The sequence below is a fragment of the Equus przewalskii genome, chromosome X (genome assembly GCF_037783145.1).
Source record: "Equus przewalskii isolate Varuska chromosome X, EquPr2, whole genome shotgun sequence".
Lineage (NCBI taxonomy): Eukaryota > Metazoa > Chordata > Mammalia > Perissodactyla > Equidae > Equus > Equus przewalskii.
Window position 1 is genome coordinate 109,816,368 of NC_091863.1, and position 20,038 is coordinate 109,836,405.

The following is a 20,038-nucleotide window of genomic DNA, read 5'->3' on the forward strand; positions in this document are numbered from 1 at the left end:
GCTCTTCCCCTCCTAAATAATTATTTTCATTTTTTATTCCAACTCGTCTTATTAATTGGTAGTTAGAGTGCTAAGATCGTCCTTGTTTTGGTAGTTTCCTTACCTTTACCCTAATGCTATAATTGAATATTTGCTATCCTGTTCTGGTTCTATCCATCGGTCTCCCTAGTCTGTGGATTGTGTCCCCTTTCTCCCTTTTTTCTTTTTTCAGGTATGAGAGCCTTCTTGAGGATTTCTTGTAATGGAGGGCTTTTAGTTACAAATTCCCTTAACTTTTGTCTGTCTGGAAAAGATTTAATTTCTCCCTCATATCTGAAGGAAATTCTTGCTGGATAGAGTATTCTTGGCTGAAGGTTTTTATCCTTTAAAGCTTTGACTATGTCTCTCCATTCTCTCCTAGCTTGTAGGGTTTCTGTAGAGAAGTCTGCTGACAGTCTGATAGGGACTCCTTTATAGGTTATTCTCTTTTCTTTTCTTGCTTCCCTGAGTATTCTTTCCTTATCGTTCCTTTTTGCCAACTTTACTACTATGTGCCTTGCAGTAGGTCTTTTTACATTGACAAATCTAGGAGATCTAAAACCCTCCTCTACACACATTTCTCCATTGATCCCTAGATTTGGGAAGTTCTCTTCAATAATTTCGTTAAGCACACTTTCTGCTCCATTTTCCTTTTCCATATTCTCAGGAATTCCTATGATCCTTATGTTCTTACTCCTCATTGAATCCATTATCTCTCGGAGATTTTCCTCATTTTTTTAAATTCTTAGTTGTCTTTCTTCCTCTGTCTGGCGCCATTCAGCCTGTCTGTCCTCGATTATGCTGATTTGCTCCTCTAGGTTGTCTACACGGGCATTCAGGGAATCCGTATTCTGTTTTATCTGGTCCATTGTGTTTTTTATCTCAAGTAATTCTGTTTGATTCTTCTTTATGATTTCAATCTCTTTTGTGAAGTAACTCCAGAACTCGGCTTGTTTCTCTATCTTTCTCTCTACCTCATTGAGTTTTTTGATTATAGCTGCTCTGAATTCATTATCACTTAGTTTACCTAATTCCAAGTCCTCAGGACTTAATTCTGTGTTTTTATTGTTTTCCTTCTGGTCTGGGGCTTTTATAAATTGCTGGATGGTAGAGGAGCGGTTTTTTCTCATGGTGGTAGAATTCAGTTGCAGTTACAGCCTGTCGCCACTAGATGGGGGTCGAGAGCCGTGTTAGCTCTCCGCCTTCCGGCAAGATGGCTGCGCCCCCTGGCTTTGCTGGGGGTGAGGGGCTGTTACTCACATGCGCAGGTCTGGGTTCAGATCAGTTCTGTTCTCTGGTCTCCCAAGGCCCTGGGTTTATGGGGTCCCTGCGGATGGAAGCTTTCCCCCTGTCAGCGGGTTTCCACTGAATCAGGGGCAGGAGTCCTGGATGATCCCCCGGTCGCGTGGCCCCTCCCCCGCTCCTTCCCGACCCGCGCCACAGCGATTGCAGACTCCAGGGGAGGGAGCGATGTTCTCTCCTACTGTTCCAGTGCCTCCAAGGGTGTAAGCAAGGTTTATGATCTCCACCTTCTTGGTATAGTAGGTCTCTAACGAGGTGGCATTATGTTTATTCTCTGAAATTCAGTTCTTCCAATCTTTTGTTGTATTTTGGAGGGGAGAGCATCCAAGGTCAGCTCACCCCGCCATTTTGCTCCACCCCCCTCCAAAATAATGATATTTTATAATGGTGGCATTTAAGGTTCCATGAAACATGATATTTATTTGAAAAGTGTTTGGATGGTCTGCATTTTTATTGTTGTAATTCTTCTAATACTTAAGAAGGTTTGTATTTTTGTTATAGATCTTTCATTTATACCTCCTTATTACTCACTTCTTTCCTTAGAGGGTGTCAGGCAGTTTCATGATTATGTTTTGCTTTGTTTCTAGTCCTGTTTGTAATTCTTTGAGTTTCCTGGATTGGTGCCTTTTCTCAGTTCTGGAATTGTCTGCCATTGTCAGGCCTTTTGTTCTCTCCTCTTCAGACTCCAATCAAAGCTATGTTAAATGTTCTTATTTTCTCCTCCATGTCTCCTATCCTCCCTTCTGTATTTTCCATTATTTTTATGTGCTATGTTCTTCTGGCTTATCTTCTAGTCTATAAATTCTCTCTTTACTTGTTTCTTCTCTTAAACATAGGCATTGAATTTTTAATTTCAGTAATCATCTTTCTCATTTCTACAAGTTTTATTGTCTTCTTTTCCACAACTGCTAGGTCATTATTGTATACTCTTCTATTTCATGTACATGCTTTCATGTTTGTATTTTATTTCTTTTAAATATCTTAAGTTTAGTTAACTTTAAATCTGCCTCTGATTATTCCTGGATCTGAAATCTCTGCAGGTTTGTTCCTGCTGGTTCTTGCTTATGATGCCCTTTATATTTTATTTTTATTTTTTTAAGATTTTTAAAAAATTTTTTTCCTTTTTCTCCCCAAAGCCCCCTGGTACATAGTTGTATACTCTTTGTTGTGGGTCCTTCTAGTTGTGGCATGTGGGACGCTGCCTCAGCATGGTTTGATGAGCAGTGCCATGTCCGCATCCAGGATTCGAACCAACGAAACACTGGGCCGCCGGCAGCAGAGTGGGCGAACTTAACCATGCGGCCACGGGGCCAGCCCCAGCCCTTTATTTTTTTGAGGAAGGTTAGCCCTGAGCTAACATCTGCTGCCAATCCTCCTCTTTTTGCTGAGGAAGACTGGCCCTGAACTAACATCCATGCACATCTTCCTCTACTTTACCTGTGGGATGCCTGCCACAGCATGGCTTAACAAGTGGTGCGTAGGTCCACACCCGGGATCCGAACCAGTGAACCCTGGGCTGCCGAAGGAGAATGTGCTGACTTAACCACTGTGCCACCAGGCTGGCCCCCTTATGATGCGCTTTTTCCTTGTGAGTTTCATTATTTTGACTACATGCTCATTGTTCTTGAAAACTGTTTGTGGAGTTTCTTTGAGTCAAAGCACTTTTCTCCAGAGAGGATTTTCATTTACTTCTGTAAGGCATCTTTGGGCAATACCAGTTTGGGACCACCTCAAAGCAAATTCAAACTTGAATTTCCTGGGGCTACCTAGGTGATGTGAATCTAGCCTGCAAATTTGTTAGGCCTGGCCTGTGGCCACAGCTCTTCAAGGACAGTCCCCTTTCTTGTTCTGGTTAGCATCAAGGCCATCTTCCCTATAGTCCACTGGGGATGTGGACCAGGTTCGCTTCTGGCTCACATGTACCCTAAGGGCTTTCTGCTTTCCCTTAGAATTTGGCATGGTAATTCCTCACCTTCTTGTCAGCTCACGTTACTTTTTTTTTTTTAATATTAAAGAATTTATTTTTTAGAGCAGATTTAGGTTCACAGAAAATTTAAGAGGAAGATATAGAGATTTCCCATCTATCCCTTGCCCCTACACTTGCACAGCATCCGCCGTTATCAACATCCCCACCAGAGTGGTACATTTGTTACAGTTGATGAACCTACTTTGGTACATCATAATGACTCCAAGTCCATAGTTTACATTAGGGTTCACTCTTGGTGTTGTACATTCTATGCTCATGTTGCTTTTAAGGAAGATATTTGTTATGTTGCATTTATCATTTGTAGTTTTCAGCAGGAGATTTGGCCCAAATAAGACTGGAATTCAAAATCTAGTCAAAGTTTTAAAGCATAATTTTAACATCTGGTAGGACAGAAACTAACATTTAATGACCTTCTTATTCTGTGCCAGGTGCTACGCTAGATCTTTCCATATAATTTCTCACTTAATCCAGTTAACAATTTTATGAGGTAAATGATGGTGTCCCCATTTTACAGTTAAGAAAACTAAGGCCCAGAAAGACTGACATACAAAAGATTCTATGTGGCAAAATCTGAATTCCATTCCAATGTTTTTTGATCCAGATTCTTTTCTCTTTCCACCATGCCAAACTACCTCTTATATTTTTTGAGCACCGAAAGGATATTGGCTCTGAGGACATAGTTAAGAAGTGGCTGGTACATGGTAGGTGCTCAGAAATATTTGTTGAATGAGTGAACAAATGAATGAGCCAAAGTTCCTAGCCTTGTGAGCTCTGGAGAATACAATTTTCTGTAGGGGTTATAAGCACGTAAATACACCAACTACAATTTGATGTGGTAAGTGACAGAGATATGAGCTGAGTGCTGTGAGAACACAGAATAAATCATTCTTTTTAGTAATATAGTGGGTTACAAGTAGAGGCTGTGGCAGCAGATGAGTCTAGAGAGACAAAGAGGATTCAGATCCTGAAGGGCCTTTGTTATCGCTTTACCTATAATATTGAGTACTTACTTGATGCCCGACAGTGGTTGAAATGCTTTTCATGGGTTGATCTAATCCTCACAGCACCCTTTAAGGTAAGTACTGTTATGATCTCTACATTATATATGTGGAAATTGAGGCACTGAGAGGTTAAGCAACTTGGCGGAGGTCACACAGGCTAGTACATGCCATATCTGAGCTTTGAACCTAGGCAGTTTGACTGTGGAGTCCACATATTAACCACTGTGCTACTGTGCTGTGCTGCTTCCATGAGTATATATCACAGACATACCTCCATACGTGCAAATCTACTAGCTGCATTTTTTTCTCTGTATGTTTATGCCGTATTTCGTTTAACTGTATTGATAGACATTTTTGGTCGTTTCTGGTGTTTTGCGATTATGGATAGGAGTGTAGTGAGCGGTAGTTACTTTCCACCTCAAGCTGATTTGGACACACCTCTACAGGATCTCTCTTACCCTCTTTATCATCATTGTACTAAATGATCTCTAAAGTGCCTTGAGGGCCATCACCCTCAATTCTGAGATTTGCAGAGCCATAATTCTTAATCTAGGAGTCTTACATATTGTAGATTACTCAATATGGTAATTGGCAAGGCTCATTTGTACTCATTTTCTGAAGACTGAAGGCCTGGGTGACATAATGTCTAATATTTATTGAACGCTTCCTCTGCCAAGCACTGCACTAAGTACTTCACATGCATTATTCTATTTAATCCTCTCAGCAATCCTATGAGCAAACCCTTCATTGTCCCCATTTTAAAAGAGAGGAAGCTGAGGCTTAAGGAAGCTAAATGACTTGTCTGTGGTCATATAACTAGTACGTGACTGTCTGATTGCAAAGCTCATACTGTGAACCGATTAGTTTGCTCGGGCTGCTGTAACAAAGTACCACAAAATGGGTGGCTTAAGACAACACAACTTTATTGTGTCACAGTTCTGGAGGCGAGAAGTCCACGATCGAGCTGTTGGCAGCGTTGGTTCTTTCTGAGGGCTGTGAGGGAGGCTCCAGGTCTTTCTCCTGGCTTCTGGTGACAGCCGACAATCCTTCAGGTTCCTTTTGGCTTGCAGCTTCAGCACTTCAGTCTCTGCCTGTGTCCTCAGATGGCGTTCTCCCTGCGTGTCTCTGTCTTCATATGGTGTTTTCCTCTTGGAAAGATACCAGTCACATTGGATTACAGCACGCCCTAATGCCCTCGTCTTAACTTGATTTTGTCTGCAGAGCCCTTCTTTCCAAATAAGATCACATTCACAAGTACTAGGAGTTAGGACTTCAACATATGTTTTTGGGGGACATAATCCAACCTATAACAGCTCTGATACAAAAACTGCCCTCAGAGCCCCATGGAAAAATAGTTATACACTCTCCTTTAACCACTTTTACCAGAAAAGAGTGCCAAAAATTTTCTTTCTTCTGGATTAGAGCAGTGGTTCTCAAAGTGTGTTCCAGGACCAGGAGCATTGGCATCACCTAGGAGCTTGTGAGACATACAGAATCTTGGGCCTCACCTTAGACCTAGTGATTCAGGATCTGCATTTTAGCAAGATCCCCGGATGATTTGTAGGAACTTTCAAGTTTAAGAAGCATTGATCTAGGAAGTTTGGATAATTGCCTTTAGATATAGTTGTGGCTAATAGGGAGTGAACTAGTGAATATTTAGCTTGTAGCGAGAGTTTAATTCACTTTTTATCTGATGCTTCTGCTTATAAATGTAAATATACCCTCATTATAGAAAATTTGGGAAGTACAGAAAAGTATAACAAAGCAGTGGAAAAATGATTGCCTATAATCTCACTTCCCAGAGGTCCCACTGTTAACATTCTGAAACACATTCTCCTATTTGTTTTTGCTTCGTTACTTTTACCATAAATAAAGCCCAAACTCATGATATGCTTACACTTTATATACTGATAACATTTTATTAGTTAATTTGTATTACTTCATAGTTTTGTATGGTTAAAAATCCAGAGATACATGCATTTGTACATGAATTTTACAGTTTTGCAATATCGTTTCTTTGTACCAACTATTTAAGACTATAGAAGTAACAACTATTTAAGACTATAGAATTAACTAACATCTTAATTTTATGCCGGATGCTCATGGCTGTAGTTTTAATCATATAAAAACACATTTACTCTTCAGTATGCTTAATTTATAGCTCAGTTCTTTTTAGAACTAGTGTATCTCATTTTTATTCCACCATCAGGTTTTATAGTTTTTAGTTTCTAGGAAAAATTCAAACTTCTTTAAAATTTCTTTGTCTTTTTGCAGTCTGAATTCAACAAAAATAATAGTTTCTACCTCTTCAACCACGTTGATATTACTCTTACATATCACAGGGAAAGTGAAAGAAATGGGGGTATTGCAAGATTGGTTACTGCTAGACTTGATCCTAAAAGGTAATTACAGAATATGTTTTTAATTAGCTCTATTAATTTAAAAATTAATTCAAAATGTAGAAGTTCTCAACGAGAGTTTTCATTTTAGTATACACATGTGATGTAACCTTAGCCATACAGTTTGAAAAACCAAATGGGTAATTTTATTCCCTTCTACCTGTACTAAGTGTCTGAGTACCATGTGATGTGAGGAAGAATTGACAGATCTGGCAGAGGATAGACTTATTGAGGGTATCCTAACCCTCCACTTTAGTAGCTGCCATACAACAAAAACATTAGATTTAGATTTATGTTTCTTCAGAGGACAAGCCTAGTACCAATGGAGTCTATTACACAGGTATCAGCTGAGTATAAGGAAAAATCTGCTAACAATTAGAACTCTCTAACAGTCGAATAAGCCGTCTCAAGAATTAGTGAGTACTTTGTCCCTGGATGTTCGTAAGAAGAGTCTGGATGACTCAGCTGTTGGAGATTTCACAATTAGGCATCCACCATAGTATGTAGTCCCTAGTAAGCAAGTGCTCAATGAATTGTAAAGGACAGTTTTGCATTGGGTAAGAGACTGGACAGGTGACATTTAATGTTCCAACTCTAAGATTCTTTGAAATTGTAGGATAAGATTAGTACTCTCCACTTAAGACAGGTAGAGAGGGGAATATGTCACACAATGTATAAAATCATCATCCATTATGGGCAAAATAGTACAAAACCTCAAATATTAGGATGGAGGAAGTTATCCCTTGAGACTTATGTGAAGTATATTAAATGAAGCAAGTATGGTATAGTTTTCTGAATACAGAACAAAGAATTAGAAAATTTAGATTTTTAGTCTCATCTCTGCTGGTTCCATATTGGAAGTCAACCGCAAGTTCATAGAAAGGAATCAGGCATCATTGTTTTTAAGCCTACTACCTTATTTTACTTTAGCCAAGGTGGTTCCATCTGTCACTGCTGACGGCCAAAGGGAAAGAATAGTTAGAGAATGTATTGTGCCAAGCTTTTGACCATGGGTAGGTTAACTTGATCTCTCATAGGCGTAATTTACTCATCAGTAAAAGAAGAGGGCTGAATTAGGAGTCTTTAATACGGACCCTGATGCATCAAACTCTGGAAATTTTTATTGATGTGTGTTTTTCTGGGCAAAAGGGTCCATAGAGTTCATTAGATAAACAGGCCCCAAATGGTGAAGAATACTGGCACTTTCCAACTCTGATTTATCTTAGTAAAAGGATATTCTTTTAAAGTTAGTGGCTCTGTTAAAATTTTTGAAGATTATCTTTGCAAAGTGTTACAGACAGGAAATAAAAGAAGAATTAAAAGGATCAGGGCATATTTATGAATCACAGGGGTAAACATAGCTACTAGGCGAGGCCAGGAAATACTAACCATTGTCAAGGGCAATCACCCGTGCTTTTTTGTGTATGTCACTTCTGATATCTGGCAACAGAATTTTAGGATGATGGACTGTGACGTCTGAGTCAGGATGAGTGCTCATGTTGAAAATCATTTGGTTGGAAAGGTAGCAAACACACAAAGTGTGATCCTCCAGGAAGCTAATCTCATCAGCCATATGAAAATCAAACTTAATGCTTTCCAGTCACATCTCAGGTTCTCAGACTCGGATAGATTAAAAAGTCCAAGAAAATAATTTTTTAGAGTTACATTTATTCTACAGCCAGCCGTGGTGGTCTAGTGGTTAAGATTCGGCACTCTCACTGCTGAGGCCAGAGTTCATTTCCAGGTCAGGGAACCACACCACCGTCTGTCCGTTGTCATACTGTGGTGGCTGCGTGTTGCTGTGAAGCTGAAAGCTATACCACAGTATTTCAAATACCAGCAGGGTCACCCATGCTGGACAGGTTTCAGCGGAACTTCCAGACTGAGACAGACTAGGAAGAAGGACCTGGCCACCCACTTCCAAAAAATTGGCCATAAAACCCTATGAACAGCAGTGGAGCATTGTCTGATATAGTGCCACAAGGTGAGAGGATGGTGCAGAAAGACCGGGCAGGGTTCCGCTCTGCTGTCCACAGGGTCACTAGGAGTCAGAATTGACTCAACAGCACTAACAACAAATTTATTCTCCATTGCCCATAGTAATAGCTTATGTATGCGTGTGATAAAACTTTTATCTAATCACTGTAAAGGTCATTTATTTGGGTCCCCTGAGAACAAGGACTGTGTTATAATTCATCTTTTTCAGAATTAGGTGATCTGCTCAAGGCCACAGAAGTGAGTTAGGCCTCAAGTTTTCTAGGCCTGCAATCTTGTGTTTTCTTTTAGGTACTGTACCCAGCTAATTTCCCTGATGGTTACCATAGTTGATCATCTCTTTTTCCTTAAAACACTTGCTTCATTTGGCTTTTGGGTTACCATACTTTCCTAGTTTTCTCCTGTGTCACTGGTTGCTTATGAGTCTTCTCATTTCTCCAACCTCTTAATGTTGGAGGGCCGCAGGACTCAGTCTTTGAACTTTCTCTGTTCTTTATTTATACTTACACCTTGGTGATCTGTATCCTGTCTCATGGCATTAGATACCACCATGACTCATAGACCTCTAGACTAGTATATTTAGCTGTCTACTTGACATGTCCACTTGGATGTCTAATAGGCATTTCAAACTTAACATCTCCAAAAATGAACTTTGAATCTTCTCTCCAAACCTGCTTCTCCTGTTGTCTTCTCTGTCTCAGGAAATGGCAACTACGTCTTTCCAGTTGCTCAGGCCCCTAAACCATGGTATCACCCTTGATTCCTCTTTATCTTTCTTCACTCATACCCTATATCCAGTCCAATCCTTTGGATCTGGATCCAGATCCAGATCACGTGGCTCTATTTTCAAAATATATTCAGAATCCACCACTTCTCATCACCTCTACCAATATTACCTTGTCTGAGATATCATTATATCTCACCTAGATTATTGCCAAACCCTAACTGGTCTCCCTCCTGCCACCCTTGTCTTCTAGAAGTCTGTTCTCAATACAGCATTCAGAGCATTCCTTTTTAAGTGTCAACTCTTATGTAAGGCCAGTGGTTTAAAATAGGGCTTCTACCTTGGTCAGAGATCTTAACACAGTTTTTGCTGCATAATCTTTCTTATATGAAATGCAGATATTTCCTATACTGAGGTCAAGGCCCATATTTAAACAGCAAACGTTGATGTGCATGATCACGCAGTAATTTAATTTTTCTCTTTTTTGTTAAGTTTTGATCTGTAGGCTTAACAATTATTATTTCTTTAATTCATAACTTTTAATATGTATTTTGGATTTGAATAGAATGCATGTATCCTACAAACACTTAATAAGGGCATATTTTGTACCAGACACTGAGGTACAAAAATGAATAGAAAGAGGTGTATCTCAATAACCTGTGCACTTTTTTTTTCTTGCTGAGGAAGATTGGCCCTGAGCTAACATCTGTAACCAATCTTCCACTTTTTGCTTGATGAAGATTGTCGCTGAGCTAACATCTGTGACAGTCTTCCTCTATTTTGTATGTGGGACACCCCACAACATAGCTTGATGAGTGGTATGTAGGTCCTTGCCCAGGGTCTGAACCTGTGAACCCCAGACCCCCAAAGTGGAATGTGCAAACTTAACCACTACACCACTGGGTTGGCCCCAACCTGTGCAATTGTGAGTGAATGGTTTTATTGTGCATATACATAACAATCCAGTAAGGATTGCATAGTATTCTTTAGACAGAAACCAAGGGATAAATTACACGTTGGATTAATATTTTAAAAGTGAAGCATCACTATTTCTTCTTTTGATTTTTCTATCTCCACTTTATTCCTTTTTTGCTTTTCAAGCGATATAAGAGTTTCTTTATTCCCGACCAGGCATTTGCTAGCTTTATCAGTCCTGTCTAGTTTCAAACTTCTCCAGTTTTTGTTTTCCATCTTCTGTTTTTAATAATCATTCTCTTTTTTCAAACACAAAAGATTCACATAGATTATGTCCTCAGTACCTTTCATTGCTAAATATGTTATTTTACATACAGTAGGCCCTCAAATCTCTGGGTGCTTATAAAAATGGTTTCTGCTTCATCTATTTCATTTTCTAACCCTACAGCTAAGGTTACAAGATAGGTTACTTAGTATATCGAAGAGGGATGAGATGAAAGATGAAAAATAAAGCCATTTGCTAACAGAAGGATTTAAAAAAAAAAATCTGTTAGGTAAAGAGAAGATTCTTAATTATTGCATTTTGGGCAGTTTATTGAGTCTCATTTGAGTGTTAGGGACATTTAGAAACAAAAGTATTTTAAATTGCAAAGAGTTTCAAATTCAGACTATAGTGAAAGATCTTTTTTCTCAGCCTCCTATTGTGACATGCCTGAATATACATGAGTTGGAAATTTACAATGTCAGTTTGTTATAAAAATTCCCTTCCTTTTTTTTTCTCTTCGATTAGCTATAATCGTTCAGATGAAAACCACATAACTTGTGATGGACCCCCTATGGAAATTCCTGGAGAATATACAGATAAGTTGAATATAACCTACACTTACTCTGTGAAATTTGAAGTAAGTATTCCATGCCATCATCTTACTTTTTTCCAAATCAAGTATATAAATATCATATACTTCATTACTATTAAAGCCTCAATTTTCATCAAAGTTGTATAACATAGCTAAGAGCCCAAGAAAGTAGGTAAGTTTTTTATGTTAAAACCAGTCAAAGGACAATCGTTAAAGGAATTGCTGTTTTAAAGTGGCTGCCTTTCAGGTACTGTGCCAGCTGCTTTACTTGCTCTTACTTCATACTGAGGTTTGAAAGAGGTACGTGGGAAACCAGAGGGGTGTCGTCTGGGGCTTGGCAGGCTGGCTGGCCGCTCACGTGGGACCTTAAAGGAAGAGACACAGTATAGTGTAGTGAAAAGAGCACACATATTGGACTCAGACTGACCTGCAGTTCAAACTGAGGCTTGGTCACTTACTAGCTGCGGGAGCTGAGGTAAGTCACATGATCGCGGAGGCCCGATTTCTTCTCATGTCATTTCATCCTCATTTTCAGAAAATGTAAAGCCCTTACCGTAACACAAATGTCCACATGTGTACGTCTGGATTCTTTTTTTGGTAAATAGCTATTTTTATAAAGATGGTATGTATTTTTGGTAGATAGATAGACAGACAGACTGACTCTTAACATTCTGGTAAATAATCTATCAGCTCTCTGATGCTGTCATTTCCCAAAGGGTTTTCTGGAAACGAGTTGCTTTTTATTTTATTTTATTTATTTTTGCATGGTATTTAGAGGTGTTATGTGAAAAAAGGATTCTACAATGAGCTTACTTTGGATAATGCCAGGTTAAAAAATATTAAAACAATGGCTTCAAGAAGATTCACTATGTTAAAGCATGTGAATTTTCAAAAGATGATTAGAATATGCACGTTTCATAGACCATGGCGGAATTCATGGGGATGCAATGTTCAGTAGAATATACAAGGGAAAGACTGCACGTGTGCTGGTATACAACTTTGTACAAATGGGATATTACATGTACTATTTTCACTTACTGTGTATGTCGTGGACATCTTTCCATGTCGATAAATATAGAGTCACATTCTTTTTTTATTGACTACATAGTCATTTAATGTATAGGCCATAATAGACTTTTTTTAGGGCCCTATTGATGAAAACAACCCAAATGTCTAATTTTTTTTTATTTTAATTTTTTTATTATTTTTTATTTTTTTATTGAGTTATTGATAGGTTACAATCTTGTGAAATTTCAATTGTACATTAATGTTTGTCAGTCATGTTGTAGGTGCACCACTTCACCCTTTGTGCCCACCCCCCACCCCACCTTTCCCCTGGTATCCACTAAACTGTTCTTGGTCCATAATTTTAAATTCCTCATATGAGTGGAGTCATACACAGATTATCCTTCTCTTGCTGGCTTATTTCACTTAACATAATTCTCTCAAGGTCCATCCATGTTATTGGAAATGGAATGATTTTGTTCTGTTTTGCAGCTGAGTAGTATTCCATTGTATATATGTACCACATCTTCTTTATCCATTCGTCTGTTGCTGGGCACTTAGGTTGCTTCCAAGTCTTGGCTATTGTAAACAGTGCTGCAATAAACATTGGGGTGCACAGGACTTTTGGGATTGCTGACTTCAGGCTCTTTGGATAAATGCCCAGTAGTGGGATGGCTGGATCATATGGTAGTTCTATTTTTAGTTTTTTGAGGAATCTCCATACTGTTTTCCATAGTGGCTGCACTAGTTTGCATTCCCACCAGCAGTGTATGAGGGTTCCTTTTTCTCCGCAACCTCTCCAACATTTGTTGCTATTAGTTTTAGATATTTTTGTCATTCTAACGGGTGTAAGGTGATATCTTAGTGTAGTTTTGATTTGCATTTCCCTGATGATCAGCGATGATGAGCATCTTTTCATGTGCCTATTGGCCATCAGTATATCTTCTTTGGAGAAATGTCTGTTCATGTCTCCAGCCCATTTTTTGATTGGGTTGTTTGATGTTTTGTGGTTGAGTTGCGAGAGTTCTTTATATATTAAGGATATTAAGCCTTTGTCAGATATATGACTTGCAAATATTTTTTCCCAGTTAGTGGGTTGTTTTTTTGTTTCAATCCTGTTTTCATTTGCCTTGAAGAAGCTCTTTAATCTGATGAAGTCCTATTTGTTTATTCTTTCTATTGTTTCCCTTCTCTGAGAAGGCATGGTGTCCGAAAAGATCCTTTTAATACTGATGTCCAAGAGTGTACTGCCTACGTTTTCTTCCAGAAGTCTTATGGTTTCAGGTCTCACCTTTAGGTCTTTAGTCCATTTTGAGTTAATTTTGGTGAATGGTGAAAAAGAATGGTCAATTTTCATTCTTTTACATGTGGCTTTCCAGTTTTCCCAGCACCATTTGTTGAAAAGACTTTCTTTTCTCCATTGTATGCCCTCAGCTCCTTTGTCAAAGATAAGCTGTCCATAGATGTGTGGTTTTATTTCTGGGCTTTCAATTCTGTTCCATTGATCTGTGCACCTGTTTTTGTACCAGTACCATGCTGTTTTGATTACTGTAGCTTTGTAGTATGTTTTGAAGTCAGGGATTGTGATGCCTCCCGTTTTGTTCTTTTTTCTCAGGATTGCTTTAGAAATTCGGGGTCTTTTGTTGCCACATATGAATTTTAGGATTCTTTGTTCTAATTCTGTAAAGAATGTCATTGGGATTCTGATTGGGATGGTGTTGAATCTGTAGATTGCTTTAGGTAGAACGGACATTGTAACTATGTTTATTCTTCCAATCCATGTACATGGAATGTCTTTCCATCTCCTTATGTTGTCATCCAATTCTCTCAGAAAGGCCTTGTAATTTTCATTATATAGGTCCTTCACTTCCTTAGTTAAATTTACCCCAAGGTATTTTATTCTTTTTGTTGCGATTGTGAATGGTATTGTATTCTTGAGTTCTTTTTCTGTTGGTTCATTACTGGAGTATAGAAATGCTACTGATTTATGCAAATTGATTTTATACCCCGCAACTTTGCTGTAGTTGTTGATTACTTCTAACAGTTTTCCAATGGATTCTTTGGAGTTTTCTATATATAAGATCATGTCGTCTGCAAACAGTGAGAGTTTCACTTCTTCCCTCCCTATTTGGATTTCTTTTATTCCTTTTTCTTGCCTGATTGCTCTGGCCAGGACCTCGAGTACTATGTTAAATAAGAGTGGTGATAGAGGGCATCCTTGTCTCGTTCCTGTTTTCAGGGAGATGGGGTTCAGTTTTTGCCCATTGAGTATGATGTTGTGTATGGGTTTGTCGTATATGGCCTTTATTATGTTGAGGTAGTTTCCTTCTATGCCCATTTTGTTCAGAGTTTTTATCATAAATGGCTGTTGGATCTTGTCAAATGCCTTCTCTGCATCTATTGAGATGATCATGTGGTTTTTATTCCTCAGTTTGTTGATGTGGTGCATCACGTTGATTGATTTGCAGATGTTGAACCATCCCTGTGTCCCTGGTATGAATCCCACCTGATCCTGATGTATGATTCTTTTGATGGATTGCTGAATTCTGGTTGCCAAAATTTTGTTTAGGATTTTTGCATCCATGTTCATCAGTGATATTGGCCTGTAGTTCTCTTTTTTCGTGGTGTCCTTGTCAGGTTTTGGTATCAGCGTGATGCTGGCCTCATAGAATGTGTTAGGAAGTGGGGTTTTATTCTTTGGGATGTTTTTGATTGCTGTTTCAATCTCTTTCCTTGTGATTGGTCTGTTCAAATTGTCTGCCTCTTCTTGAGTGAGCTTTGGGAGATTGTAGGAGTCCAGGAATTTATCCATTTCCTCTAGGTTCTCCATTCTGTTGGCATATAGTTTTTTGTAGTATTCTCTTATAATCTGTTGTATTTCTGCAGAGTCTGTTGTTATTTCTCCTCGCTCATTTCTGATTTTGTTTATTTGAGCTTTCTCCCTTTTTTTCTTTGTAAGTCTGGCTAGTGGTTTGTCAATTTTATTTATCTTCTCCAAAAACCAGCTCTTTGTCTCATTGATCCTTTCTACTGCCTTTTTTGTATCCATAGTATTTATTTCTGCTCTGATTTTTATGATTTCTCTCCTTCTGCTGACTTTGGGCTTCATTTGTTCTTTTTTCTCTAGTTCAGTTAGGTGTGCTTTAAGGTTGCTTATTTGGGATTTTTCTTGTTTGTTAAGATGTGCCTGTATTGTGATGAATTTTCCTCTTAATACAGCTTTTGCTGTATCCCATATGAGTTGGTATGGCATGCTATCATTTTCATTTGTTTCCAGGTATTTTTTTATTTCTTCTTTAATTTCTTCAGTGATCCATTGCTTGTTCAGGAGTGTGTTGTTTAGTCTCCACATCTTTGTGCCTTTCTCAGCTTTTTTCTTGTAATTAATTTCTAGCCTTATAGCACTATGATCTGAGAAGATGCCTGTTATTATTTCAATTTTTTTAAATTTGTAGAGGCTTGCCTTGTTTCCCAACATATGGTCTATCCTAGAGAATGTTCCATGTGCACTTGAGAAGAATGTGTATTCAGCTCTTTCAGGGTGGAGTGATCTATATATGTCTATTAAGTCCAATTGTTTTAGTTTTTCATTCAGCTCCACTATTTCCTTGTTGATTTTCTGTCTGGATGATCTGTCCATTGATGTGAGTGGGGTGTTGAGGTCCCCTACTATTATTGTGTTGTTTTTAACATCTTCCTTTAGGTCTGTTAATAGTTGCTTTATGAATCTTGGTGCTCCTGTGTTGGGTGCATAGATATTTATAAGCGTTATTTCTTCTTGATGAAGTGTCCCTTTGATCATTATATATTCTCTCTCTGTGTCTCTCTTTACCTGTCTTATTTTGAAATCCACTTGGTCTGATATGAGAATTGCAACACCTGCCTTTTTTTCCTTGCTATTTGCTTGAAGTATTGTCCTCCACCCCTTCACCCTGAGCCTGTGTTTGTCCTTGGGGCTGAGGTGTGTTTCCTGGAGGCAACAAATTGTTGGATCGTGTTCTTTAATCCATTTTGCCACTCTGTGTCTTTTTATTGGAGAGTTCAATCCGTTCACATTGAGAGTGATTATTGATGCATGTGGACTTAGTGCTGTTAATCTGTTGCTCATTATCTTGTTTTCCTGCATTTCTTTTCCTGTGCGCTTTAGACTACCCATTTAATACTGCAATTTCTTATGCTGGGTTTCTTAGATTTTTCCTTATTTATGATTTGTGACTCTCTTCTGTACTTTATTTTAGTGTCTACCTTGAAGTTTGTATTTAGAATCTCGTGTATAATATAGTCTATTCTCTGGTGGTCTCTTACTTACTTGACCAATACTGATTTAGACCCTTTGCTCTTCCCCTCCTAAATAATTATTTTCATTTTTTATTCCAACTTGTCTTATTAATTGGTAGTTAGAGTGCTAAGATCGTCCTTGTTTTGGTAGTTTCCTTACCTTTACCCTAATGCTATAATTGAATATTTGCTATCCTGTTCTGGTTCTATCCATCGGTCTCCCTAGTCTGTGGCTTGTGTCCCCTTTCTCCCTTTTTTCTTTTTTCAGGTATGAGAGCCTTCTTGAGGATTTCTTGTAATGGAGGGCTTTTAGTTACAAATTCCCTTAACTTTTGTTTGTCTGGAAAAGATTTGATTTCTCCCTCATATCTGAAGGAAATTCTTGCTGGATAGAGTATTCTTGGCTGAAGGTTTTTATCCTTTAAAGCTTTGACTATATCACTCCATTCTCTCCTAGCTTGTAGGGTTTCTATAGAGAAATCTGCTGACAATCTGATAGGGGCTCCTTTATAGGTTATTCTCTTTTTTTTTCTTACTTCCCTGAGTATTCTTTCCTTATCGTTCCTTTTTGCCAACTTTACTACTATGTGCCTTGCAGTAGGTCTTTTTACATTGACAAATCTAGGAGATCTAAAACCCTCCTCTACACACATTTCTCCGTTGATCCCTAGATTTGGGAAGTTCTCTTCAATAATTTCGTTAAGCACACTTTCTGCTCCATTTTCCTTTTCCATATTCTCGGGAATTCCTATGATCCTTATGTTCTTACTCCTCATTGAATCCATTATCTCTCAGAGATTTTCCTCATTTTTGTTAATTCTTAGTTGTCTTTCTTCCTCTGTCTGGCGCCATTCAGCCTGTCTGTCCTCGATTATGCTAGTTTGCTCCTCTAGGTTGTCTACACGGGCATTCAGGGAATCCGTATTCTGTTTTATCTGGTCCATTGTGTCTTTCATCTCAAGTAATTCTGTTTGACTATTCTTTATGATTTCAATCTCTTTTGTGAAGTAACTCCAGAACTCGGTTTGTTTCTCTATCTTTCTCTCTACCTCATTGAGTTTTTTGATTATAGCTGCTCTGAATTCATTATCACTTAGTTTACCTAATTCCAAGTCCTCAGGACTTAATTCTATGTTTTTATTGTTTTCCTTCTGGTCTGGGGCTTTTATAAATTGCTGGATGGTAGAGGAGCGGTTTTTTCTCATGGTGGTAGAATTCAGTTGCAGTTACAGCCTGTCGCCACTAGATGGGGGTCGAGAGCGGCGTGTTAGCTCTCCGCCTTCGGGGCAAGATGGCTGCGCCCACTGGCTTTGCTGGGGGGGAGGGGCTGTTACTCACACACGCCGGTCTGGGTTCAGATCAGTTCTGTTCTCTGGTCTCCCAAGGCCCTTGATTTATAGGGTCCCCACGGACGGAAGCTTCTCCCCCCCCCCGGCCCCCCCCGTCAGCGGGTCTCCACAGAATCAGTGAATCAGCGGCAGGAGTCCTGGATGATCCCCCGGTCGCGCGGCCCCTCCCCCGCTCCTTCCCGACCCGCGCCGCAGCAATCGCAGACTCTAGGGGAGGGAGCGATGTTCTCTCCTACCGTTCCAGCGCCTCCAAAGGTGTAAAGCTAGGTTTATGATCTCCGCCTTCTTGGTATTGTAGGTCTCTAACGAGCTAGCATTATGTTTATTCTCTGAAATTCAGTTCTTCCAATCTTTTGTTGTATTTTGGAGGGGAGGGAATCCCGGGTCAGCTCACCCTGCCATTTTGCTCCGCCCACCCCCAAATGTCTAATTTTTAATTATTATAAACAAAGCTTTAAAGAACATCCTTACTTTTTTACTTATGTGATTATCTCCTGGAGTTAAACTCCTAGAAGTAGGACTGTTTAGGTAAAAGAGTGTACACGTTCTTATTTTTTAAAGATTGGCACCTGACCTAATACCCATTCCCAATCTTCTTTTTTTTTTCTTCTTCTCCCCAAAGCCCCCCAGTACCTAGTTGTATATTCTAGTTGTAGGTCCTTCTGGTTCTGCCGTGTGGGACGCTGCCTCAGCATGGCTTGGTGAGCGGTGCTAGGTCTGTGCCCCAGATCCAAACTGGCGAAACCTTGGGCTGCTGAAGCGGCACGTGTGAACTTAACCACTCAGCCACGGGGCTGGCCCCAAGAGTGCACACATTTTGAAAACACCTTGCCAAATTCTTTTCCAAAAAAATTGCGAAGACTGAGGATGTGCTGTTTCCTCATACACTCAGCAATACTAGGTTTTTGTTAATCCTTTAAAGTCATGCTTCAGAATTTTAATTTTGTGAGTGTACCAAAAGGAGATAGGTTTATACTAGGCAAACTCCTAAGGGTCCAATGTGTAAACCAGAATACCAATGTATTAATGTAAATAGAGAGATATAAATGCCTAGTAGACAACACCATTCATGTTAGCTGGTTAGCACATCTGCCTGTAATAAAGATGTATAAGAAAGCAGATATAAATAGAACAGAATAAATAGAAAGTTTCTTGGTAAGCATAGGACACCAGAGCGAAGGGAGGTGAGGTATTGAAAGATGATATTCATGGCACTCTAATGCTATGCTTACCCATGGAGCAGATGTTTCTATTCATGGGTAGGCGCTCTTAGCCCTGGACAGTGTTAGAGGTACTTCACCAAAAGAGTAACTTTGGGACCTTCCTTTCATAGGGAAAACCTTTTATGACTGTGTAGATCTATGTAATTTTCTTTTAAGGTTTTTTAAGACTATAAATCATATTTTTGATTCAGCTTTGATTATATACTTGATTTTGTATAAGGCTAATTTCTTATGGCTTTAGATATGCTTTCCTGAGACCACACCCTAATCACCTTATTTGGGATTAGGTCTCAAATTTCTTCAAACGTTTACAAATTGTGCTTGGTTTGTATCATTTCTATAGAGGGCCTGACAGCCATCATAACAGGATTCTTCCTAATCTCATTCTGAAAGCAATTCCAGATTGGGGATGCCTTGCTTTTGTCCTTATGTGTCACCTATAGTGGTTATCTCCATTTTATAAATGAGGGGACTGAAGCCCAGCAAGCTGTGGTAATTTTCTCAGGATCATTGCTAGCAGGAGGTGGAAGTGATATTCAAACTCAGGACTGTTTGGCCCCCAAACTCATAGTTTTTCCACTATACTATTCTGGTTGTCTCTATTAAAGGTCTATTATATTTTCTGCCTACAGAGTTACTGTAAAGAAAATGAGAAACGTTTATGTTAGAAATGTATGTGTGTGCTTTGAATCATTCAGCTAGAGGTCAGGATTACTTGGTCCTACATCCTGCAGTTTCCCCAAAGTACAATTGGTGAAAACAGGCAATTTACTAGTCCAATAAGTATAGTCCAGTACTCTAATCTCTGTATGAAATGCAGAAGTGTAATTTGGGGAAAGGAATGAAATACACCCTGAAGAAATTAAAATAACCTTTCCCTAATGATTGAGAATACTATTCAAAGTCTAAGCTTTTATCAGAAGTTGACCGAAGAGCTGAAGCCTTTCTGTTTTTCATCACTTGTCAGTTGGCTATTAAAATTTAC

The 20,038-nt window shown here is 39.0% G+C and overlaps 1 protein-coding gene across 2 annotated transcripts in view; it reads left to right on the plus strand.

The window, feature by feature from the left end:
* The window catches only part of LOC103543080 (transmembrane 9 superfamily member 2-like), an 89,199-nt gene that overhangs the window by 22,380 nt on the left and 46,781 nt on the right, over positions 1–20,038 (plus strand). For both annotated transcript variants that reach the window (XM_070604954.1, XM_070604953.1), the window contains exons 6-7: positions 6,583–6,710; positions 11,132–11,243. In XM_070604954.1, the coding sequence (XP_070461055.1) occupies positions 6,583–6,710; positions 11,132–11,243 (240 nt within the window). The remainder of the gene's footprint in view (positions 1–6,582; positions 6,711–11,131; positions 11,244–20,038) is intronic.